This window comes from Echinococcus granulosus, assembly GCF_000524195.1.
Source record: "Echinococcus granulosus chromosome Unknown EG_S00047, whole genome shotgun sequence".
NCBI classification, from domain to species: Eukaryota; Metazoa; Platyhelminthes; class Cestoda; order Cyclophyllidea; family Taeniidae; genus Echinococcus; species Echinococcus granulosus.
The window spans coordinates 89,483-115,134 of NW_020170427.1; the positions used below are offsets into that span (position 1 = coordinate 89,483).

General features: G+C 41.8%; 1 protein-coding gene across 1 annotated transcript; it reads left to right on the forward strand. All coding sequences in view use genetic code 11, as the record gives it.

The window, feature by feature from the left end:
* Window positions 1–2,734: 2,734 nt before the first annotated feature.
* On the forward strand, window positions 2,735–25,439 carry EGR_05856 (Tyrosine-protein kinase HTK16; the record flags this gene model as incomplete). The annotated part of the gene is made up of 10 exons (XM_024495105.1): window positions 2,735–3,097; window positions 3,406–3,588; window positions 4,287–4,421; window positions 6,872–7,216; window positions 12,470–12,691; window positions 15,933–16,256; window positions 18,261–18,518; window positions 20,869–21,084; window positions 23,745–23,820; window positions 24,793–25,439. 10 exons carry the CDS (start codon window positions 2,735–2,737, stop codon window positions 25,437–25,439), a joined length of 2,769 nt encoding a protein of 922 aa, XP_024350451.1.
* Between the last annotated feature and the right edge of the window lie 213 nt (window positions 25,440–25,652).

Consider the following 25,652-nt stretch of genomic DNA (forward strand, 5'->3'; position numbering starts at 1 on the left):
GCTCGTTTGTCCATACATATGTATAGGCTTGTTCAGTGTACAGTGCGTTTAGATGCGCAGCCGCCAGCAGTTGTAAACCAGCCTCTCTGGCTCAGCCATTTATTAGCAAGATTGCTCATCTTTTTTTGTCAGAAAGCTGATATCCTAGTGGTCTTTGATGGTAGATTGGTACTAGTTCTACCAAATAAGGATTCGACCTTCGGATAAACAAATATTACTTTGCTTTGGGCAATATCTTAAGCTATTTCGATTATGTGGATTTGTAGTGGTCTAGGGGTTCGGATGTTAGCAATTTACTCGCAAAATTAATGCCTGTTTCTTGTTGCGGAAGGGGTCTCAAATTTCTTGCAAGTTGAATTACGGCATATTCGATTAGTACAAAAACGTTCATGTAGGGCTGGAGTTCATACGATAATCTGTTTTATGCACTATAAATTGCCTAGTCGTGATTTGAACTTTGGGGCTGCAGCGAATACACCCCTTGATTTTCTGTTTACAACCTTTGGCTTTAGGTGAAAAAACAGTAGAATTGCAGTTCCCCTTTTGGGGTGTTGTGGTTTGAGGCACGATAAATGTTTTTAGAGCTCCTGGTTTCTCTGTGCAGTTTAGATTAACGGCACCAGTGATGCAGTGGGAGCTGTTCCTTGATTGCATAATCTTGAGGTCAATGTTGGAGGTGGATGCCCCTGACACACCTAAATCATATGATGTCCTACGTTTGGTTAGTTTTAAGAAACGTTAATGAACCTACAAAGGTCATTCAGTGCCCGTATTTATCGAGGGATGTCCATATTCCCGCAGTGGAGGTGCTCGCCATATTGTCCTGGATCCGCTACCCTTCGTCTAGGGCGTCATTAAAAATTCGGGACTGTAAGGTGCCTTTAGTCGCTGAGTGGATTCCTATATTCTGATAAACTTTCATCCTATGAAACAGTTGATAAGATTAGCACACTCCACTCTCGTTTTAAAGTATCTGCTTTGAGAGCAGTTATTTGTAGCATTTGCACCGGTCGTCATTGCTCGGTTTAAGCGAGTTGTGCGGGTAGTGAATGGCCATCATTAAATTTAGATCTGGTTTTGGATTACCAAGAGGTTTATAACTGGGCTAACTCAGAATAAACCTTCCGAGAATTTTTTTTGTGTATTCTGACTTTCAGATCACAAACCTTTGGCCTATTATTCGGTGAATTCTCCTCCACCTTCTAAGGATTACTCCTAAGTGTACAAATGAAAGCTACAGAAAGGGAGAGATAGCTGTATCATGCGGTTGCTTGCTGTGCAGATGACGCTTGCGTTTTGTTAGTCTATGCCACATTTATTGTGTGAAATTCCCCGAAATCTAGTCGGATTCAATGTTCTGGCCAACCTCTACAAAATCTCAGTCAGTTATGGCTTAGATGGAGTAAGCCTGCACCTAGCTAAATCAAATTCCCCCTTTAGAATTTAAATTGAGGTAAAAAAGTGAGGCGAGCTGCCTCACGTTTTTCAGGACAAGGGATACAAAATAAAATCCTTGGAAGGGAGGAGTGGATGATATGCTTACCTAAAGATCTGTTTCCGAAGTGAGAACACTTTACTTATTCCCATATTTGAGAGGTTATATTTGGTCTAGATTGATTTTGAATGGCTTGTAGAGGTATATAGGTGGCATTTGCAAAACTTATTAGCAGATGGGGAGCTGGCTTTAACAAGAGACGAGAATCAGGAAACACCAAGAGATGGTAATGGTTTGCAATTTTCTACTGTGTGGGTCTTTGACCCTGTATGGATTGTACGTTCTCCACTTGATACGTTCTTCAGTCCATGCCAGTAGGCTCTACTAATAATGCATGTATGGCTGATGGTGCATGTTCTTCGTTGCAATTTAGCTTTGTTCAACTTCAGGGAAGGGTTTGGGTGCCACATAATACTGAAGTACCAATACTGATGCAAATGGCTTCTGCGTCAGGGCAGTATGATTTTTAAGACCTTCAGCGTGTTTGTAACATAGCTCCCAACATACTGCTGTTATTTCTCACAAACTTAGGGGGGACTCGAGTCGCTGGACTAATGTAATGGTTGTTTGTTTGGATATTTATAGGATGTGAAGTATTCAGTGAATATTAGTTCGGTAGGAGGCGGTCTCTAAGGTGAAGTTGTACTCAAAGCGTTGGTACTTCCAGTCTCTGTGCCCTGCTCATATTATTACAAAAAAATACCTTAGATAGCAATGCCCATGGAAGATCATTAACAATAAATGGAAGTTAATACGCAATCACACTGTGACTTATATTTCACGTGTCATATAGGCAGGTGAAAATAGTGGATATTAACTGTCTTATTCCAGTCATAAAAAATATATCTGAAGACAGGTTCTCGTATGTTCGAACAATTTTGTGCTCCAGAACATCGGCAACGTGCAGATAGAATAGTCTGACTTAATCAAAACACGGCCTTAAGAACATAACCTTATCTGGCGGGGAGGCAGCGTTTCGGAATTTAAGTTTATTATGGGTGATTGTTTGAATGACCTATATTTCGCCACCCTTTCTTTTGGGACTAACGGGCCAATCGAGCACGAGAAACAGTGCTGTGTTCTTTGCTCTCGGGTATCGCGCAGTTTGGTGGTTCATTATCTTCTTGCTTTCAGCTCCGCTAAGTTTTCTCAATGTAATTTTTGTTTTCTAACCTTTGCGGAAGTATCTGTCTTATCTGACTTTGTCAACCTCGTTTTATACTTTGCAATCTTTGTCTCATGTTGCATCCACACACCGGGTTTTCCAACCAAACACCAAATTCGAACTCTCGCGAAATTGGTGGTCGAATCATTCACAGACCCATTCCAGTCGGTGCCTTTTCATCACGGCTCCCCGGTGGACTTCAAGCTTACAACATGCCTCCTAAGGTTTCTGGCCAAATCGACGGTACACCAATTAGTCACTGGTTCCATGGTAGTATCAGCCGTGAAGACACTGAATGCCTCTTAAAACATAGTGGGGTTAACGGAACCTTCCTTATTCGCTATAGCACATCAACACAAAAATACGTACTAAGTGTCATCAACAACCATCAGTTATATCATTACCCCATCGAAGAGCTTCTTGATGGATTTTATCAGGTGGGACTAATTTTCTTCTGTGATGGTATTTTTACCCTTGCATCTTTTTGGCAGCACTTACTTTTTTGGTAAATTACTCTTTCGTTGAGTATTTACCACTTATTTTGTGTTGTTATTGAGATTCACTCGATTATTTTTTCACAATGAGCACATTTCCTCTAGGAGAATGTTTCTAACCTATGGTTTTCGGTAATGAGTTGTCAAGATTTTGGTCCTTCAATATCACTAAGCATATTTTTATTACAGTTAATTTCTCCGATGTGTCTAATTTTAGACACTTTAGTTTACTTGAAATTTCCCGTATATAGGTCAATGGGACGAATGCCAAATACTTGGGCATCGACTTGCTCGTATCAGAGTTCCGTCGCGCGAACAATTGCATTGTCTGCTCTCTTGGCAAGCCCATTTTGGGGGCCAAACCACCTCCTCACATAACTGTCTACGGTTCTACCAACGAACTTCACCATGCAGTGAGGAAGGGGAATCTCAAGGTTAGTTCTACGATTTGGCTGCAACATTCTCGATTGCTCCATAAGACTGCTCATCTAGTAGCAGTTTTATTATAAGCCCAAAAGTTGGGAGGCTATAAACAGAACGTTCCGTTGGTGTCCTTACGTTTGGGTCTCAAGAGGTTGGAAGGTTTCGCCTAGTAACAAGTAATTTTTTATTCAACATGATCTCGTTATTTCATCCAATCATTTACTTTTGCATATTTCAAAATGAGGAAGGCGAAGTTTGTGTAAAATGTTGAGCTTTATTCTCTTAAGAGCTGTTAAATGGCTCCTAAAACCTTTTCGCCACTTGGCTTGGAATTGCTGACCATGAATCTCATCTTTTTGAGCTTTTAATTTGGTTTGGCTTTTGAATTACTTTATTGGTTTTGCATTTATTTCACTCATTTTAAAACAATATGTATTTTAATATCCCTGCATTGTATTGAATATGAGCTAAAATAAGAGCTTAAGATAAATGGAGACTTCACTATTTGGTAGTCGTCAGTTGTTTTTTGTTAATCACTGTTCTCGTCATTTGGGAAGAACCAAGTGGCTCCAAAAAAACTAACACAGTGGGCGGTTGTGTTTATTTCTCCTTTTATTTTATCAGAGCATAATGAACGGTTTATGCTCTTGGTTTACTTTGGTGTACGGTTACTAAGCCCATTTTTAGGGTTTTTCTTTCCCTCTGATAGGGTGTTCGCGATCTTCTCAACCGTATAACCTCGACGAATGTCAGCATGAACGAATATGTCAACGAGAAATCCGCAGACAGTGGCGCCACGCCACTCATTGAGGCCGCCAAAACTGGCTCGAACGACATTGTTCGAGTAAGTTTCGTTTGTTTGTGGTATTTGAGCATTTCTGTCTGATTTCGTATTAAGTCTCCATTTACACGCATTCCATTTTAAATATCCTTTTGTCAGTTTGTATATTGCTTAAACAGAGGAAATTACGGCTTTTGGTTACCTTTACTTCTTCGAAATGACAGCATTGTTTGATGCCAGATCCACTTGTATTCCTGGTTGTTTTCAACCAGTTACACACCTAAAACTTCTGAGATATAATTCCGTTTTTTGCTATTGCGTAAAAAATTTCTTGTAATCGTAATGTAATCTTTGTTTTTTGTATTTTTACGGAAAAATACGACTCCTTTGGAAAGCAGTGGTTCTCAGTGAAATTCTAAGTTGCTTTACGATAAATTCCTCCAAAAATAATGGTATTTTTTGCGTTTTTCGCATTTCATTTTTTTACGTCTCGTCACTCTTTCCAATTCATCTTCTGCTCCTCCCTTTCGCTTTCTCGCGCTCTCCGTCGAAGTGACGCCAGTGTCACAGTGACTGCGCTTGCAGCTTTACAGTTTTACTGTCTTGAGTTATGTACTCATGTTCACACTACCAATCGAGCAGTTGAAAAATTTATTTGGGAATTTTGAGCTGGATACGAGGTCCATAGTCCAAAAATACATTCGGCTTGTCTCTAAACTATCACTACAGGCTTCGTAGGCCGTAGTTTCAACATTCCAACTTACTGCTATTACATCCAATCTTGGGCGGATAGCTAAAGCTCCAATTCCTTGGCTTCATATCGTCTTGCTTAGTTTCCAACCTTGACTGTGGACTCTTTTAAAACGCAAGATTTTGCTACTTGTTTTTTGCGCATGAAAAAGCTGTAAATTGTTTTTATAGATACAGAAAGTGTATCTACAAGGTGAGTTATATTTGGCAATGTGACTGCTTTCTAGTTCTAACATCTAACTTTCAAGTAGTCATTCTCTTTATAACTATGACGCTTCCTTCGTTTAATTCCACCTGTTCATATTTGTTTTCTTTATTTGCGTATTCATCGAGGCTTACTCTGTTTTGATGTCCTCTTAAACGACGCTTTTTTGCTCGGCTCAGGGATATTGCAATAATTTTGCTGAATTAGTCCTCCGCAAAACTAGGACTAGGGACTTATAAACGCGCATACCTTTTCTGATGCTTAATTTGTGCCCTCAGTTTCTATCCTGGACTCTCACCTACCAATGCTTTCCAACCGAATGCTGCTATTGCTTCCCGTTTCATTTTAAACAGACCACATGCCTGCACTAAGAATTTTTAACCAAACATGAAATTATTGATGTACCATTCCTTGCAAAGTGTGTGTGTGGTCATTGCTGCAGTTTAATGATTCATGAAGAGTACAGTTTTGCTTTTACTATTCAGACTCCTGGCTTCCATTGGGCGATTAAATGTTTCTAGGCTTCTAGGTGGTGATTTAGTACTCTTGTTCGCTCCTCGCTTCAAAAATACCACCTCATTTTCTTTCCCGCTACTTAAATTGTGTGTACTTGTGGCGTCACTGGCTGAGAATAGTGAGAGATTTAAGCCTACCATACTGATCATAGATGGTTCGCCGCGATATTCCAATCATGATTGTCTACTAACTGTAAGAAGTCTGTTTTTTATTGCAGGAAATGGCTAATGCTCATGGTATGCATACCTGACACAGACTTATCTATAAAATAGTAAAATATCGTTGCTTTTGTTACAACGCTTTGGGGCTTATCATAGAACCTTGTTTAGTCAAGCTGTTGTTTTTTACAAAATTGAGTAACACGTGGCTGTTAGATGTTTTAGGCACCTGATAGCCCTTATTAGCATCTCTAAGTCATGTTTTAACTCTTAGCTAATGCTACAACTGGTCGGCACCAAGTTACGCATTTGCGAACTCAGGGAGGGAAATCGGAAAGTTTTATGTATGTGATGCTGGTGGCAAACGTGTTAATGTAGTCAGACATTTAAAATTCTAAGTCCTCTTTTTGCCTACAACGTTTATCGGTGTTATTTTGGAGTCTTGTTTTAACAAATGCTTTCGTTTAGATGAACAATCATAAAAATATTCATGCTTACCTTTTCGCACTCGACAGGCTAACTAATCATTTCTGCATTCATTAGCCCTTATTGCCCATTAGTTCTTCTGGTTGATATCTTAAATTTTGTGAGGTGTCGTAAACGAGTTCGATCTGGTTCCCACTTTCCCGTCTTCATCATTTCATTGCAGTTGCTGTTGGACCACTTCATCTTTTCATAGGTCGGTCCTGAAATGGAACATTTATCCCTTCACACTAGGAACAGGTAGCATACGAATTCCAAGTGTTCATTTTCTTACATTTATTAAATTCTGTTCCGTCCTATTAATAACCCATCAGCGGCACTGTTCTGGCTTAGTGTCTGGCGAGTGCTTCAAAGGTATTTAATTGAGTTCTCTTTTATCTCCTTGTGTTACCCTATCGCAGTTGCTGTTGGATCACGGGGCACAGGTGAATCTGCGCGACTGCGGCGGGTTTACGGCGCTGCATCGAGCCTGCCAAAAGTCCTTTGCGCATGTAGCGGAGACTTTGCTGCGTCTGGGCCGAGCCAACCCCCAGATCAAGTGTCCCTTCTCTGGCAACACCGCCCTCCACGAAGCCGCGATGCTGGGTCACGCCGACTGCGTCAACTGCCTCCTTGAGTTTCACGCCGCCCCATGGGCGCGCAACGCCGAGCTGGAGATGCCCTTTGAACTTGCCCTCCGTTTTGGCTTTGCGGAGTTGGCCAATGCGCTTGCTGGATACCAGCCCGCACCTTCCTTAACCTCACAGGTAAATTCATATTTGTTGCCCTCAAGTGGATAGGCTCAGCGAAGTCTACAAGTGTTTTTGTTGGCTTTAAGTCTGCTATCCCCTTAACCAAACTTGTACCTTGATCCTTTGTCTGAGAACGTAGACGTTTTAGCGCCAGAGAATCCAATGAGTCATTTTTTATTCGTCCGCACTCCTTCATAACGTAGGATGTTTCATAAGAGGGTCGGACATCAGAGTTCGGAAGTATTCCACACACTTGCTTTTTTTTGCACTTTTTCATCCCTTGAGAACCCAATCACTTGAATGCCTTTAAATTCTGATAATTGTTTCGCGTTTAGAGTTTTTTGTTAACTCCATAGAGCTCGTCAAATATCTTAGTCCACAAATGTCTTGGTGTCTCAACTTATTTCCTTGCTGATCCTACCAGCAGTGCAGTGTTTCTTTTCCGAGAGAGGAATCACCCCCATGCCTCGGAAATCCTGGAAACCATTTCTTAGTATTTTTTTTACTTGGCTGCTAGGACCTAGGCTCCGTGTAATTAATAATTGCCCCCTAATGTTTGGTAGTTAGTCCACCCGTTGGCCCCATTGGCAGCTTCATCTTCACTTATCAAGAGCCGTGTTGACTTCTGTCTCTGCTTTCCTGTTTCTCCCATGTATTAATATCTTTTTCAGTCAAATTTACATGTGTTCTCCTTTCTGTTTTCTTTGATTGAATTCACTAATCTTTGCCATGATTTAACCCATATTTGGGGTTTATCGGGGACCACTCTAAGGCCTTCTTCGAAAGAATGGGCTTTGCGAATTCTCCTACTATCTTTTAGTGTGAATCACTTCAACAGTTATGGTATCATTCGAAAAAATTCGTGTTTTTCATTTATTCACGTATGGGTGCATGAGTACACTTCACTGTAGAATGAGTTCCATGAACTCATTGAACAATCTTACTAGCTATCATTCTGCCTTCGCTGTTGCAGGAGGGTTAAACCAGTTTTGTGTCTTTCAATTCTGGAAATAAGCCTGTAATTTCCTACGTATACTAGGTCTTTCTCGAGCTAATCTTCAATGTCTCTTAAACGTGCAGACCCTCTAGTGTTCACAATCCACCTGTCTTACTGCTAGCCCAGTCCTCGTCGTTCTTACTTTCGGAGGGTTAGATTGTAATATTTCTCAGTTTAATGAATCGGGATCTTAAGGATATTTTTTACACAATACTCAAGTATTTTTGCCAGTTTTCAACCCGTTTTCCCATCATCTAAATTCTAAATTGCTTTGGTATTTGTGAACCTTGGAGGCTCGTTTTGGGTGTCTTTCAGAGACCAGCCTATATTGGTTCCCAGCTATCTGGGTTAGTCTTCTTTCTGACTATCAGCCTAGTCTTAGCCCCAATGATAGTCTCATCCTTTTTGCAGGAGAACAGAATCACTTATGTTTGCGACAATCTGGGCGACCATTCATAATTTATCTTTCCCATTCATTTACGTATCAGTTTCCTTCAGGATATGCCAAGAGCCTCTTAGAACCTGTCTATAAGTACTGTGGATGAACCGTTTAAATCACTCAAGATACCCTTGATATTGTTAATCACCTATCATTCACATATTCATCTTTGTAACTGTTGCAAATTGTAGTGTGGTAACTACGTAAACATTCTCGTGTTCAGAGCTGTCATGTCAAGTATGGTCAATTCGGACGCTTCGGAATTGCTCAGCACGAGCAGTTGAGCCGTTCTTAGAAACTACTTTTATTTATATTTAAAAAGATTTAATCAATGCCGTGGTTCAAAGATAATTTCGTATCCTGTATTGAAGACGCCTCCGCATCATCAAATCCACAGTATGTCGTGCAAGATCCTTTCTGTCCTTTTTACTCTGTGCTGGATATTATGCGTTACTACGGATATAGACCCTACCAATTGACAATTTGATTGTTGTGGATTATCTATGTATTTTCAAGATCGGAAGTTCACATGAGTTATATTGGTGTCCTAGTGATCATCAATGTTTAGGTAGCTGGATTGGTTTATATACCTTATTGTTGTTCTTGTCTTCATCCGCCTCCTATCTCTGAACGGGTTTCTCCCTTAGCATTATGTGCTGCCACATATCTGGTACTTTCCGAACCCTTAACGTATTTTATTTCCTTCTTGTTCGCAAATTTTGCAGCTGACACTTTGAAATGTTGCCCTCTAATCCATTGCCTCTCTCGAGTTCACTTGCCAGTAATTAAAGTTGACCCTCCAAACTGGGTTGTAGGCCACTTGTAGTACTTCGAGTTAACCCTGAAGCCGTAATAAGCTAAAGCACCGTTAAAAACACATTACTAGCGTACAGAATTGCTGGGAGGCTACTACTTTGGTCCGAAGGCCACGCCACGGAGCTGACGTACAATTTTTGCAGACTCAAGGGCACACGTAGTTGAAGTAAAGAAGCGGATCACTACACACTCAGCACTTTATTTTCGACCATTGCTGTCACGTCCCCTTCAGAAACTGTTCACTCTACCTTACTTGGCGACATTTTAGACCTTGGAAAGAAAATATGTCTTATTCTTCAGTTAGATACTATTCCACTAATTAGTGGTCGAAACACACAGCACTTTTAATTAGTATCATCATTAGCCTTTTCATTTATTAGGAAAATCCTGACCTCAAGGGCAACTGAAATGTAACATACGCTTCACTGTCTTGGAGTCCCGAAAACCATTTCTCAACTCCACTCACTCCCTCACGTCTTCTAAACTTTTCAAGGCAAGCATGCCCCTTGGTTATTCCTCAAAATGAAAAAGCATATTTGTTTTTTCTTTGCGAAGCATTTGCTATTTTTTAAAGTATGGTTTCGGTGATGGCACTGCGAAATGGTTGAACCCAACCGATTGAGTTGTTCTTGAGTACTCACTTGTTAAACTATCTTCTGCCGCAGCTTTCTTAGTGTTACTATAATCACGTACTTATCACAACGGCTCCTATTACCGAGCAGAAATGCTTTATTAGTGCTCTCACCTTTACGTGGTTATTTTAGACCATCTGTGTGTTGCCAGGGTTACTAAATCCACGATTTTATGATATTATTTTCCTATTAAATGGATGGCTGCTTCAAAATCGTGAAAATAAGTCGTTGATTCCATCCACTTTCTCAGATATTTTGGTCATTTTGGGGCTAGCATACGTTACTACTTGAAAAATAGGACTTTGGCATATATCACCTTGTGGTTTCTTTCGGTTCCTGAAAGCAGCGCCAATTGCACAATTCTTGGACACTCGTATGAATAAAATTTCATGAATTGGAGCCAGTTGTTTTCTCCACGTTGCACCTCGCTCTGACTTTGTCGTGTTTACTTCTATCATGGCTACTACTTAATCCCATTTCCACTGCTTATTGTCATGGAGCAACATCTCTTTAAATCATATATGTGGCCTTTTTATTTGATAGTATACTCGTCACTTAGGAAAACCGTATATTTTGCAAAACATTTATTGTTCCGGTCGTTCTTCTATTTACCGAATGTTTCCCACCTCGTGGGTGACATTTTACTGTCTTTCAATGCCCACTTTTTAAACCCTGGGGAACTTTTTTTCCATTTTCTTGTGTATCCCTTATTTTTACCTGTCACAAGGCAGTGCCCAGAAGTCTTTTTTGGTGATTCATCCAAATTTAATATATCATTGTCACTTCTGGTGCTGGCACTTAAAATGGTTTAGCCCAACTGGCCAAACATATTGCCCAACTGGGCCAAGTGGTTCATATCGTCCACACTTAATCATACTACCTGGGACGTAGCCAATGTATATTGGTGAACTAAGTACCTTATGTTCTTCTCGATCACACATTTAGTACTGTTCACGGTCTGTTTATTCTACGCTAATTTTTCCTTATTACGGCAAAATTTGAATATTCCCATCTTATGTGCAACGTGGTTGGACCGTTGTTTTGCGATCAGGAAGACTAATTTTTGCTCCTCTCCACGTCCTCACGTCCTTAGTTTTTCGTGGAATGGCTTTATTCCTCTATAGTTTAGACGGGCATAGTTCTGACGATTCCTCCAAGTTCAATAGGTCAATTTTTATCCTCTCGCATCCTTTAACTTTTCCCTAGCTTTCGACTTATGATCTCGGCACCGATGCGCCAGAGTTGTTTAGTTCAATCGAACGCTCCCTCACTAAATCATCTTCCAAGAGAAGTACAAATGTGAAGTAGAGTCGGGTCTTCATCACTTTTTTTGTTTCCATTTCACGTACTTTCCTTCCTTAGTCACTAAGACAATGATGTGTTATTGACGTAGAACAATTTGTTTTGCCCCCAAATTGTGATTTCGGTATGGCTATGACAAATAGTGGTATTTTCATTTTTTCACTACTTATTAATGTCTTTAGATTCGTCATGGGCTAGCTCTTACTCTCATATGTATAAACGCATCCTCGATGATTTCTTCGCATCCACGAAATCAGCTTTTTGCGCTTTACATTTTTCGGTTACTTCCGGTTCAAAATTCCAGTTAACGTAATCAACCGAGTCGTTTTTGAACATCCATTTGTTAAGGTACCTTACAAGATTAGAGTTGCTTCCAATTTGTCCGGAAGTATCACACTATCCAATATTTGATTACTATCTTTAGTGGCATTTCCGGGTTCCTTATTGAAGGTAAATAGCTTTTGTTTCCTTTATCCGCACATTTTGATCTAATCCCTCCCGAGTTATTTTTGAGGACTTAACAAGGCGTACCATTGCATGAGGTTTGTTATTAGCGTTTAGAAAGGAGGAGGAACTATGGACTTGGAAAAATGCTTCGGACACTAAGGTAGTGATAGGACCTGGAAAGTTTGAGCCGTCAAACAGTGGACGCCCTTGTTGTTGCCTTACTGCTTTTGAGGTAGCGAGCCTTGTGAATTGTCGTTAACCACAAGAGCGGAATGAAGTTGGTACTATGATCTGTCATCACGGAGGAGTTACTTTTTCGTTGTGCTAGGGATTCTTGAATATCCTAATCCATACAGGGTCAGTCGCTTCGGAAAGGGATGAACTCGGGCTTTAACGGTGAATGTTGACCTTGCTTTGCAGTGAGCGTGGTTCAGGCGCCAATCACTTTTCGTAATAATAGTTGCCTCAAAGAAGCACATCATCCTGGAAGATCAAGTAAATTTATTGCATGTTTGTGGGAAGCAATGCGCTTTCACTGCACATGATGGTTTAATCACTTTGTTTTGTCTGGGTCCGATTAAATTCGCAGAGAGCTTATTGCTTTCCTTCTTCCTTTTATTGGTGTCTCGACACAGTCGGACTGGTTCCATCCCTCACTGTCGAAAGGAGAGACGGAGCGCGTGTTCGCCTCCAGCTCGGCGATGCAGGATGGCGCCTTTTTGGTGCGGCGCTCCTCCCAGTCGGAGCGCAAGTTCGTTCTCGTCCTCTACTACCAGCGCCAGAGCCTAAAGTACCAAATTGAGGTGGTTGACTTCTCCTTCCACATGGACACCAAGGAGGCTTACTTCATTGATAAGGTGCCTCATTCTTCGTCCACTTTCTTCTCCTTTTCGCCTTGAATGCTTCATTTAGCCGTGCAAATTACGTGTTCAAGCCTAACGTTCCCGTTTGTACTACTTTATACGATTCATTCATACTTTATAGTGTTGCTACTGTTTACTATCTTTTTGGTGATGTTTTTTCACAAAAAAATCACTTGAAGTCTTACAAAAATCCATCTCTTATAATAATTCTCCTTGTGGCAAATTCGTTTGATTAATGTTGGAACCTGTACAAACTGTTCATAGGGGCACTTATTTCTGATTTAACGAAAAGCAGGATATTTCATCCTTGTATTTCCGGTCAAAGTGTGAACTTCCTAAGCGAATATTTTACCACTTGGCTTCTTCGCACACTATTTTTAACCACCACCAACTAGCTATCTGCTGGGCAATGCTTCTTCCTCTCCATTCGCGTGTATCAGTGAGCCTTTTTTCCTGGAATAATAAACGTGTCCCACATTTGTGTCTGGTTTTGTGAAAAAAAGGAATACTGTACCCTGCCAGTTGCTAGCTCTAGCCCGGAGACATTTTCGTTTTTTTTGCACGGAGCTTTCATAAAGTCAAGCCTTCAGGCTCTTAAATCTATCAAAGCAGTCGAAGCCACCCTAACCTTTACGTCAGTTAAATTGTCAGTTTCACAGTAACTTTTCCTTAAAATAGAAATGTCACACTGCGTTTGGAACATTGGATTTGTGAAGTCTTTATAAAATTCAAATTATTTTTTGTTTACTTTAGTCTGCAGTGATGTGTTTGAATCACAAGTGTCGATTAGACGTACCGCTTAAACTGAGGAAGTTATTCATCTTACTACATTTGAAACTTTTGCTCGTATCCATTTTTTGCTGGGAGAAATAAAGTTAGAAGGTTCGGTTGAGCGCTAATTTGTGTTAACATTCCTTCAAATGAAAATGCTTTTTAAATGATTCATTGCTGTTTGCAAATTCCACACTATTCTCCAGATGTATCCGGGGCCTATTCGCAGTCATTCCATTAAGCATAGATACATTCGCCTACGTGAAGGTGATTTCCCCGATTCCATCCACCACGACTGTTTACCTTCATTTCTCGACGCGTTAGTCTAGCCGTGCCTGCTTAAAGCCAACCGCGGCTGACTGGTTGGCTGATGAATGAGGGCTGACCGGTCATCTATTTAACGAGTGGGGTTTTGCGTGTCTACAAAAGCGCTCGTGGTGCAGCGGCTAGCTCTCACACTGACGTCAGCAATGGCATCAGTACGCTCTACGTGTCGGCATCGCACACAAGTCGAAAGTTGATTGGCTTTGTTATTGTTACCATCTTCATCACCATTCCTGCTCGTTTTGCGATCTTCGTTGTTTTGGCGTCTTAGGAGGCTGTACCTAATTAATCCTCGTTCTTTCACTGGTCAGGGCCTAAGAAGTGATCTTTGTAGAACCCACCTAAGCGCTGACTTCAAAGTTAACCCCTTCCTCTACCTGAGGGCTGATCCACTTTAGTGTCGTGATTCTTGTACTTGTTCAGATACTAGGCCTGTGTAGGCCTCATGGATCTTGCAAATACTCTTATTGGCTATCCATCTAATCATCCTTTGACTTCATAGCTAGTCTGACCATTTCAGTTCGTTTTCACTCCTACTATTATTCTCGTATTATTTGGTCTTGTGTGCGTTAGCCAACTCTCACTAGGTGTCGTCGTCGGGCCGTGCTTTTTACGCACTTTGAACTACGTCTTATTGACCATGCCAGCAAGCGCACTCGAATATTACAATTTACTTTATCAATTGGACGCAACTCCGGCCGACAGCTGTTGGCACGCGGGCAGGTTGAGGGGGTGGACTTGCGACCCGACTGTGCTGAATAAACACAAACAAGCACATCGATGGCAAAAAACAACGCTGCTGATTCAATTCCTCCTTGTGTCAGTCATTTCCTTTTCTTTCTCTACCTCTCGTGAAGAGGTCACTTTAATCAGACGTAACCGGACATTGTCTGTCTTTTGCGAAATTTGGGCCCACGCTGGTCAAATGCATTCAAAACTCAAATTGACACTGATACGCTTCGAAGTCTTAGGTCTTTGATAGTATCTAACTCTTTCATTTTTTTAGTTGACTTATTTTCTATACCATTATCGAAAGAATCCGTTCAATTGTGGCTTAATTTTTTTCATGCTGGTGTAAAGATACTTGATAGTTCAAATGAGGTTTCTTGCTCAAACATCGAGTTTTGGTAATGTGGACCGTTTTTGTGAGCAATGAACTATCGGGACCACCAGTTAATTGGATCATTAAGGTCAGTAAGCTCCCATAAAACTCGTGTTAATAAGAATTATTTACTTTAGATGTCGCACAGATCCCTTCGGGACTCTTATAGGCGCGTACCTACTCTAGTCTCTAATGTTAGAGTTTTGCTCCGGATTGCTTTACACCTTTTGTTCAGTTAATCTTGTTTTCCACTGCGAAATAATTATGCATCTCTCTCTTTGCCCACGCTTGTGCCAACCCTGCCGAGGCCATTTTTTAAGCCCCTGTAGTGGCAATTTTATGATGGGATGTAAACGCTTCCCAATGGGTAATTCTTCTAAGGCTGCCCAGGGAGTCTTGCGTTTCGGTTGTTCCCGGAATTGATCGTCGTTCTTCAAACTTTAAGCTTATATTGAAGTATTCGGTTCCTATGCGTCGAAACTTTTGAAAGGTATATCTTTACTAATATTGTTATAAACACAACAAGTGGTAAAATAAAGAAATGCTGGATGAAGCAAGTTTTCGTGCCTAATTTATTGAGGTTTCCGTCTACTTTTTGTCATTTTCAGGGCAAGTGGTGGCTATCGCATGTTTCCCCACCTTTTGTCCCCTTTTGCGTGAGCTGTGCTCTGTGGCGCTGTTGCCCCACCCACTGGTGGCAGCAGTGGCCCAATTGGAAAAAAAGACGGATTATTAATGCCTGCTTCCAACATAGGTTGCCCGCCTCAACCTAAATCGACCTAAGGAATGATAAAAATAAAAAAATTTGTGTGATATCAGGTACCATGACTGCGATGGGTAGTTGTTTTTGCTACCCCGCTATTGTGTCTATTCGTTATAACCGACTCTCATCGCCTTAGATTTCCCCAAAGATGTGTTGTTATTCATTATTTCGTATTGTTCCCTTTTCTTTAATTAAACGTTTCAGAAACTATAGGTATGACTCTCATAATTTCTCATAAATGAGTGGCAAAATACAGTTAAATCTTGGCGTTGTAGGGTCCATTCCATCTGTCACTGGAGCACTTCATTGAGCACTATAGTCGCTTCGCAGATGGCATTCCCACGCATCTGCGCTATGCCGTATCTCCTACAGGCAGAGTGCTTAATATGGAGCGACTTCTCTCCTCCTCTGGCTCCTCTTCCTCCTCCTCCACACCCTCCTCCGGTCGCGAGTTGGTCAAAGTCGTCTCCGGTAATGACCGCAATTCCACCGGTGGCGAGGCCTGGGCTCTCGCTCCCGCTCCCTCTGGCCATCGCGGCGCTCCTCTCGTAATGCAGGGCCACGCCTTTGTCAGTGGACGTCCCAAATCCCAGTCTGCTGTGAGTTTTTTACCCCTTCCTTGACACGCGATCCTGAGTTATTCCACGGGCAGCTTTATTATCTACGTATGGAGTGGTTGAGGGTCCTACTAGCTTGGTTGTTATGAGCTCTGGGCTTCGTCGGAATCGCGGGAGGCTGAAAACGTTCGCGTAGTTTAATGCCTCGGTACTTTCAGTGCCAATTTTTCTGCTTCAGTTATCATAGGGTGATTGGGTGTATTACAATCACCTGCGAGATAAGAACGAAAGTTGAAGAATGATTTTCTATTAGAACAAGAAGGCGTTCAATTCCAATGATAGAGATGCATCCCATACACTTTGGTCGACCTACTTGCAGAACCGCTGGAGGCTATAGGTCCATGTTTTTAGACTTGCAATTAAACCAAACATCGTACTGTTGCATATTTAACTATCGCATAAATCACCCCTCTCTCCAAGCGTTGGACACCGTCGTAAAATCATGCCATCGGATGCTGCCGAGATGGAGGCGTACTTCAGAGTCAGACAAACATGTCTACTACAAATGCCAGTCGTTATTGGCTTGCCATTTCTTTTTTTACTGGAGGGGGGAAGAAGAAAATTCAGATTTCTAGGTGTTGCCAACTTGTGTTGCATTTTACTCTTAGTTGTCAGAGCGTTTCCTTAATCTATATGTCCTGAAGACATCGTAGTATGCCACACTCTCTTGTACTAAGCCACAACAGGAAAACATGAGTGAGACTGTCAATCATCTCCAACTCTGCTCTCTGGTCAAGTACACTTGTCGTCCACTTGATTTCACTTAGTTTCAGTTCAATCGGTAGTGTAAATGCCCTCTCACCGCCTCGGCGCCTTCTACCGTCCCTTCCGGAAACTATGACACACAGGCCTGCAAAAGGGGACGCACCCTCTTACTCATACAGCAGTCCAGTCTGACTAATTTGATCATAGTCGCCCTGTCTACATGATTAATGTCGGACATGCTGGTCTCTAGTGGCCCCTCCACCTGTACAAGCATTTTCAATTATTTGGATGAATTTTCTCTTGAGCCAGATTCCTTTTTTCTGTGCATTCTTAGGCATTAGTGGATCATGGCGTTTTGACGCATTATCCTCCTATATATAATGGTAAATGGAAGTTAACAAATCATATCCGAGTCACTTTGTGATATTCCTCCAACAAATGTGCTCACTCTTTTCTCAAAAGCACTACCATTTGCCACTTACACCTGTTCCATATTCCACAGCACCCTTTTTGGACCCACCTTTTCTAACTACCGGGCGATTGGGGCATACTACCAGTTGCTTCTTGTTGTTCACATCTTCTCGAGCGATCGTTTTAGACAGCAGAACTGATTAGTCATACATAGCCCTTTTATTTACCTGTGCGTCGTTGTAGTTCGGGTGTTGCGACACCGATCGTATTGCTGGCCTTTGGGAGGAAAAAAGTAGCACTCCTTTTTACGTCTGTGGGTATGCAATTTTTCAGTAAGATTCCAAATAACAGTTGCTAATGTGAAGCAACCCTTCGCTGAGGCAATTATTACTACTATACGGTAGGATGTGAAGGGTTGGGTTAAGGGATTATGGTTTATTTTGCGGCCCTGGCCTCGATACATTTAGGGCATTTGGGGTCACTGGGTCACCTCGGTGTCAAGCTGACCCAAACCTGCAGAGGTGGGTGACTAATCTATCCCCTTGTTCTTCCCCTCACGGAAATTATTAACCCTATTTAAAATCTTGTTATCTTTAAAAATGTTAATTTCATTGTTTTTTTCGGTTTAATTACTTATCCGTCTATACACGGTGTGTTCTGCTAACTGCCCAATTGCTTCAAGTTTACTCAATATTGTTTCTCTCAACAAACAATTTCTATGCGGTGCCTCTAGATGCAAAATTTTAGTAGCGTTTGTTGAGAAATTGTAAATCATTCGTGTTCACTTTCCACTTATGCTCGTTCTACTTATTCCTACCTACAGTAGCTATAAGCTACGTTCCAGTATTCTTATGTTCGTTCTCTGCGTAGAGCAAGCGAAATAGTAGTTCCAGCTCAGGCATGTCGAGCAGTAGTGCAGTGGTGGTAGCAGGCGTAACAGGGTTACCCTCAGGACCCTCCTCGGCGCTCGGTCTTGGTGGGTCCGCCGGCCCCTCGGGCACTGAGTTGCGCCTCATCCCTAGTGACGCAGTAATCCTCCTCTACCGCCTCGGAGAGGGCGAATTCGGTGAGGTGTACTGCGGCAAACTACATCTTGAAAATGGCACCACACAAGATGTTGCTGTCAAGGTGAGTCTTGATTTGATTTTCCTGTCTCTGTTTTGATGAGGAGAATAAAAATCACAGGCAAAGTCAACCTCTCTGACTTACCACTTCTCGGGTAATTTAATCTCCTCCGCCTCCCTATTTCTATGGCTCATTTGTCGGGTAAACGAAAGGGCTTACTACTGTTTGAGGATAAAATTGCCCTCCTTTTTGGTAAATAATTTCCTTGACAAAATTGTGTATATGACTGAGATATGCTCCCTCCCCTACGATACATCATTGTGTATGAAAAGTAGAGAATCATTATGCGTTTGCCTTCTGGTTAATAATCGCTTTATGTATAGTGCCCACTACGTTTGTGATAGGAATAAGAAAGCTTGCAAGAATACGGGATTTTTAACTTTATACCAGAGTTGTACGGCGAGTATTGTATTCTTTTTTCATTAGTTGTCCCATTTTTGCAACGTATGCTCTATTTAGAAAAGATAACCAAGTAGTTTTGGATTTTGGTACTCACTGGATGAGCATTAGAGGTATCTGTGCTGCATTTATTAGCTTATAAGAAGTCGCGGGGCAACTAGATACCGAGATGAGTCTGATCTGAATTTCGTCTCGGACTAATTAGATGGTTTTGATTGAGTGAAACAAATTTAAATTTTTAACAAATTTTATCACTACGTTGTGGTACAGTTTGGTCTCTTCCTTCTCAAGTGCACGGATCATCTGTTGGACAAGTTGGGCATATAATCACGTTATCTTCGCCTACATTAAACATAAATAGCATTGGAATATCTTTTTTCCTTCCTATCTGCGATACCGCTGTTGGGTAGGAGTTTTCCGTGAATTATCTTTAGTTTAATGAGTTTCGTCTACATCACGTATTCTGTGTTTGAGAAGAACAATAGGCGTGGCGCGTCCATTTTATTACCTATTGAGTTATCACCAAAAGTATGAGGCGAACCGGAATCCTCCATTTTAAGGTCAAAAGATTAACATTTAATTGCTCAAAAAATACGAAACAAGGTCATGTATATACACAATGAGTGATGGTATAGTTAAATATACACCAGAACTGAACACGGAGCTTTACAATCTTTTCAAACCTAATTAGAATTTTATATTTCATGACGACTTTTGGGTATATTTAAACTTGAGGCTTCCCATGATTGAAGACATGGTTGTTCATGGGAGTAGGAAGGCGTACTTGGAGCCATCACCCACTTTCCTTTGGGGACTTTGTCCTACACACCTTAAGCACCATCGATTTGGTTTTGAAGCACACTCCTTATTCTTTCTCGTTTCTGTTACCATTGATGAGTGAAAGTGAGTCTGGGTTTACTGCCTGGATCTGTCTTCGCAGAAGTAAGGTTAAAAGGACCCCTTCGATGTACCATATAATTTTGAATTCTTCACCCAATGGAACTTATTCGCGATCACTTTGTACCGCTCCGAGACTTTCCTAAATACTTCTCATACTTGGGTAGAATATATATCTAACATACAGTTGAGGTTAGGGCTACTGGCATGGCCCAGAGGCCAGCCTGAAAGGCGAGGATACAATGGCCAGGACACAACGTGGCCCCTTACCAAAATCGAGGATCAAACAACCAACGTATTGCAACTTTGCCACTTAATGCATGGAATATTTTCTGAAATATTATGCTCTTTGCATCTGCGCATCATAGGCAGTCATTTTTATGCTGATGACTGGGTCCAATTGAAATCGTTTTGCTATTACCGGGATAACTACAAATGGCCTTTTTGCCACCTACGATATGGGAATAAAGAATCACCTTTGCCGGATGGCTCATTTAACGTTGAAATTGTTTAAAGAGAGGGCGACAAGTAATGTGCCAAAATATCTCATAATTAGACATTATTTCGTGTATTTTCCAGAAGCCACTTTAGAAACCAAGCTTCCACGCTTTCATGGGCTCGTACCTAATAGAATTTGTTCACAACCAAATTCCTCCACGTAGTGATCGCGATGCCTGAGGTGTCGTACTTTCTGTAGCTTTGTATTTTAAACCACAAATCTGAACTCAAATCCATCAATTGACTCACTGGGAGAGCATCAGTGTATGGCCTAACTGCTTTACCCAAGTTTATTATTATTCGTTATGTTTTTACAAAACTATTTGAGTGAAATTTATTGTGAAACTTCGGATGGTTGAGATGTGTTTCCTGTCACTGCATCGTGAGTCACGTATTTCGACTCAAGTCTACAAATTTCTCCTTGATTGTGGATTACTTGGCTTGAGCCCTCAACCCATTTTTGATCCACCGGGAGTCACTTTTACTACGTCAGCACATTCCATAGTTGAGGTTACAAGGGATGCCTGATCGGAAGTTCCTCTCTTTTTGGGCGTTTCAGGTGTTGGTGCAGCCGTGCCAACGGTTGGACTTTCTCAAGGAGGCGAGCATCATGATGCGCCTCTCGCACGAGAATATCATCACAATTTACGGGGTGTGCGAGAATAAGCGCCTCATGATGATCCTCGAATTGGCCGAGTTGGGTAGCCTCCTGGACTTCATGCTCGACTACCCCGAACGCTGCCAATTGCCTGAGCTCTACAACTGGGCCATGCAGGTGCGCCTTATCCCCACTTTTATCCCAGTTATTCTCCCTTTACTTGTCTGGTTGTTTATCGTTGGTACGGACTGGTTTGCGTACCGCCCTTCTCATTCCCCCCCCCACAGTGTTTCGTTTTATCGCAACCAGCGTTTTTTTTCTCTATGATTGGAAGCAGTTAGCTCCATCTGATTTAAGTATGCATCCCTTACAGGTCTTTGCGACTACCAGTCAGCAATGCTGTTTCATTTACTTGATACCAACTGATTTTATATCACACTGATGGCCTTTTACCCATTTCTGTTTCACTACAAACGTTACAAAATACTCGTCTAAGTTTGTACCTTGTTTGATACTACTTTATGCATACCATCACTCTTACGCGGTTCGGTAAGCATTCTCCTCAATTGCTAGCATCCGTTCTCTCGCTCGAGGCCTACCCTTACTCTGCTCGCCTCACGACTCGTTATTTACCAGCCACCAAATCGGGAATACATTCAGGATTGTAGCTTTACACTATTTTGCCATCATCTCCATACCTCACTTTTTTACATCTGATAAGCGATTGTTGACCTCATAATGAACGCGAATTTTACATTTATATTCCTTTTGAATGTAAAATTAGCACATCTTAAATCATTTGTGGAGCCCGGGGATCTATTCCAAGATTTGTACTTGCGTTAGTCGCCACAACCCATAGCTTCGGACCTCGTTTTTTGTAACTATATGATAGATTTTTTTCCGAGTGGGATGTTTTTCAATTCCAGTATTAAAGAAATGTTTTTCTATTATTAACAGTTTCACCACTGGGGCTGTAAATGCGCGGCAGCCTAGTTCTCTCGTCTAAGCCCGAAATGGCAATTACGTGACATGTGCCACTTGACAAGTTGTGGCGACTGGTCGCAAGAAATCCCCCCACATGCAAATTGGCTGAGCTTTGGAGAATCGAGAACAAATTCATATTTTAATTTTTGAAAAGCATTTGTATTTGCTAAAGAAAATGATAATGAAACTGATATCATACTAGAACAAAGAAGCATCGGGATTGTGATGGTAGACTTTTCTCAGCCCTTGGTAGTAAAGGTGTTAATTGCTCGCTTACAACTTGGGATGTTGCATTCATTTGTTTCTGTCAGTAATGGGTGTGCTTTAAGATGTTGACCAAAACCTAAGGGACATTATGCGATCCTTCTAGAGTTGTGAAGAAAATGCTCTTTTGAATGAATGTAATACCAAAGTTGGCTAATGGTTTCTTGTTAATGCTTTTCTGTTCTCATTCCCCATCCCAGTGTTTTGCCTTACCGCTTTTTGCTTTGCATAGTGAGAAGCAGTTCGTCTGGATCCTTAATTTCCCTTAAAATTCTATCATGCATGCATCTTCCTGGCCATTGGGAATTATTGGTACTCATTTTTGAATCGAGTGTTTGATTAGTATTTTCGTGCGTTTTCACTTCTTCACCCCGTGTTTTCTTGAACGCTGGTTTCATGATTGTTGTTGATTTTATTGTATCCTGTTGTCGTATATGGTCTGTAAACAATGCAATCAAACAATACAGGCCGTAGCCGGTAAGTACTTATCCCTCAACACGACGCTTCATGGTCTACCACAATAGTCACAAAGTGTTTGTTTGGCTGCCTATATTTAACATCCATGTGGTTTGCTTTCTGACACCTAGTAAAAGCATACTAACGGTCCTCTGCTTTGTCGCTTGCATTTTCTTCTTGGTTGGGCACAGTTTGCTTAGCCCTCACTATCAGTGGTTTCCAAGTGGGAGGTAATCTGTTTAGAAATACTTGAACGAATCAAAACCTTTCTCATCATCTATTTGTTATCGCCCATTGTGATACCCTTGTGTTTCTTTTTTGGTTTGTTTTAGACTATTTTAACTAGTGACCTCGTATTTCACGAGTCTCGGAGCAGGTCTTCCCCCCTCCTCGTTCGTTAGCCTTAGTGTTGGCTTTCTGTTAAAGGTACCTTTTACCCTAGAACCAGAGTGGATCTAAATTTCTCATCATGTTAGCTACCACAATTAATGTGTTCTTATTTTCGTCATTTTCTCAAGCACATATCCTGTCATTCAGAAGCCCGCGAGTAGTGCTGGTAAATAATTTTGTCTGCCATTGCGTACCGATTCATGATTCGCGTTTGTTTTCCTTGGCTATTCACAAGTAATGGCTACACAATCAAAAGGAACTTAAAACTTAATTAAAAGAACCCATTTTAAAACCAAATAACGTCATAACGCCCTTCTCCTGGTTTCTGATCTGCTACGGGGCCCACCAACTGCTCATTTTGCTATAGTATTTGACCCTACGGCATTCTCATGCTTTTCCTTCTGCACTTTCCTCCAGCGTACGCCTATCTTTTCGTGGTAGAATGCAGTTTGCTGTCAGATTTTCCTTTTACCCCCTCTTCCCAATCTTACCATACTTTACCACGAATTTGCAGTCGGATTTGTAAGCACAACTTTCACTCCATATTTACGCTTTCGCAAAGAGTATTCTCCCCTTTTGCCTATCATAATTCAGATACTAGCTGAATACAGAATGCGCCCTCATTTTTCTTCAGTGCGTTGGTTACTCGTTTCCACGTTCCCACTCATCGGCTGTTACAAATAACGGTTTTCATACCCACTTTTTCTAAATTCCTCAAGGAATAAATGGCTTTCTACCACCAGGGTTATCTCTATTTTGATCTCAACAAGACACGGTTATTCTCTCCACTTTTCCTACCTTTGATGTCCATAGATAACGGTAAGTCAGGCATGATTTTTGTATCGTTGACCGTTGACTTGCAATGCAACGCGAGTCCACAATGAGACTTTTCTACGCGCTCTTGTTCTACGAAACCTTATAACATTTTTGCCTGACTCGATGATAATGAACACCTCATTCACTTTCCTGATAGCTTTTTTTTCAGATTTAGATGCAGGTTTTCCATCCAATGCCATTATTCGATCCGAATTCACAATGGGCCACAATGACCACTATTTTGATCTTTTTCCCCGAATTCTAACAGGATTTCAAAAAAAGCATTAGGACTATTTGTCTTTCTTAAAGCTTTACATAATTTGGAAATCCATGAATATTAATGCCCATAGACTTCCTACTGCTGGATTTTTTGTCGGAACTAGGGATGGGTGTAGTTTTAGGACGCAGCCGAGAAAATAATGACGTCCCTCTACACACCTCTGATTTGTCATAAACTTCATAAAATGATCCCCTAATTGGTTGTAATATTTAGCTTTACTGTAGCTCGCTTGAGCTCCTTGATGCGCGTTCTCCCTTCACCCACCGCTTTCCATTTTCAAATTCAATCTTCAGATAACAACCACGTAGTAATAAATGAAGCCAACAACAATACAATAAACCCTTCTACACATCCTGATCTGCCTTAATTGTTTTACAATGTTCCTTGATCCCACCGCATGTATGTGCGATGGTCTCATCAGACGAGACGTCGCCAGCAGCGTTGCTGTCCTGTGTAATCGCTTCAGTCGGCAGACGCGTTTTCAACCTCGCGTTGCTCACACGCAACGTAGATCGAATTCCACGCGGGAAAAGAATTTTATGAACACAAGCAGGCCACATTTGTGTGACGAGTTATGTAGGCGCACGTGGGGACTAATTTATATTCAAGTCTGATGTTGCCGTCGGATTTCGGGCTCAACGAAGGAGTTGGTAAACTAGAGCATACGTGAATACCAAGTGCTTGAGAAACAGCAGTAATCTATTTTTCGACATGTATCATTACTCTGGGTGGTGGAGAAGTAGTGAATAACTCCTCTACCTTGTTTTCTGGTCAGATTGCAAGCGGCATGAGTTACCTCGAATCCGCGGGATTTGTGCATCGTGATTTGGCCTGTCGCAACGTCCTGCTCGCCTCCCAGTCCTGCGCCAAGATCTCCGACTTTGGCCTCTCCCGCGCTGTGGGCGTGGAGTCGGACTACTACAAAGCCACTCAGCGTGGCAAGTGGCCGGTCAAGTGGTACGCCCCAGAGTCCATTTATTACAAGACCTTCAGCACAGCCAGCGATGTGTGGTCCTTTGGCGTGTGTCTGTGGGAGATGTTCTCGTTGGGTGAGCATCCCTATGCAGAGCAGGACAGCTTTGAGGTGTTGCGGCAATTAGAGGAGGGGGTGCGGTTGCCGCGACCCCGACTGGCCAGTGACGAAGTCTACGGCGTGATGCTCGACTGCTGGGCCTATGCGCCCGAGGCTAGGCCAAAGTTTGCCCATCTCCTGGCCATATTTCGGCACTTGGTCACTAATGTGTACGAAAATGTGGCTGCACCGTCGCAACAAACCACAGCCACCACCGCTGCTGCCGCTTCATCGAAGACCAATGGGGCAGCAGGAGGCGCGCATATGTAGAAATTAAGGAAATGAAACTTGATCGACGCACACGGACGCTCCACCTCTCTCTGTCCTTCTTCCATTACCGAGTGTATCTTTTGAATCTCCCTTTCTCCTCTCGCGGGGTTATTTTGATGACGTCGCTCCCGTGCATGTCTCTTCAACTAAGGCCAACAATCAAATATTTACTTCTACCGTTTATAATGACGACGGCACCGGCGATGATGGCAA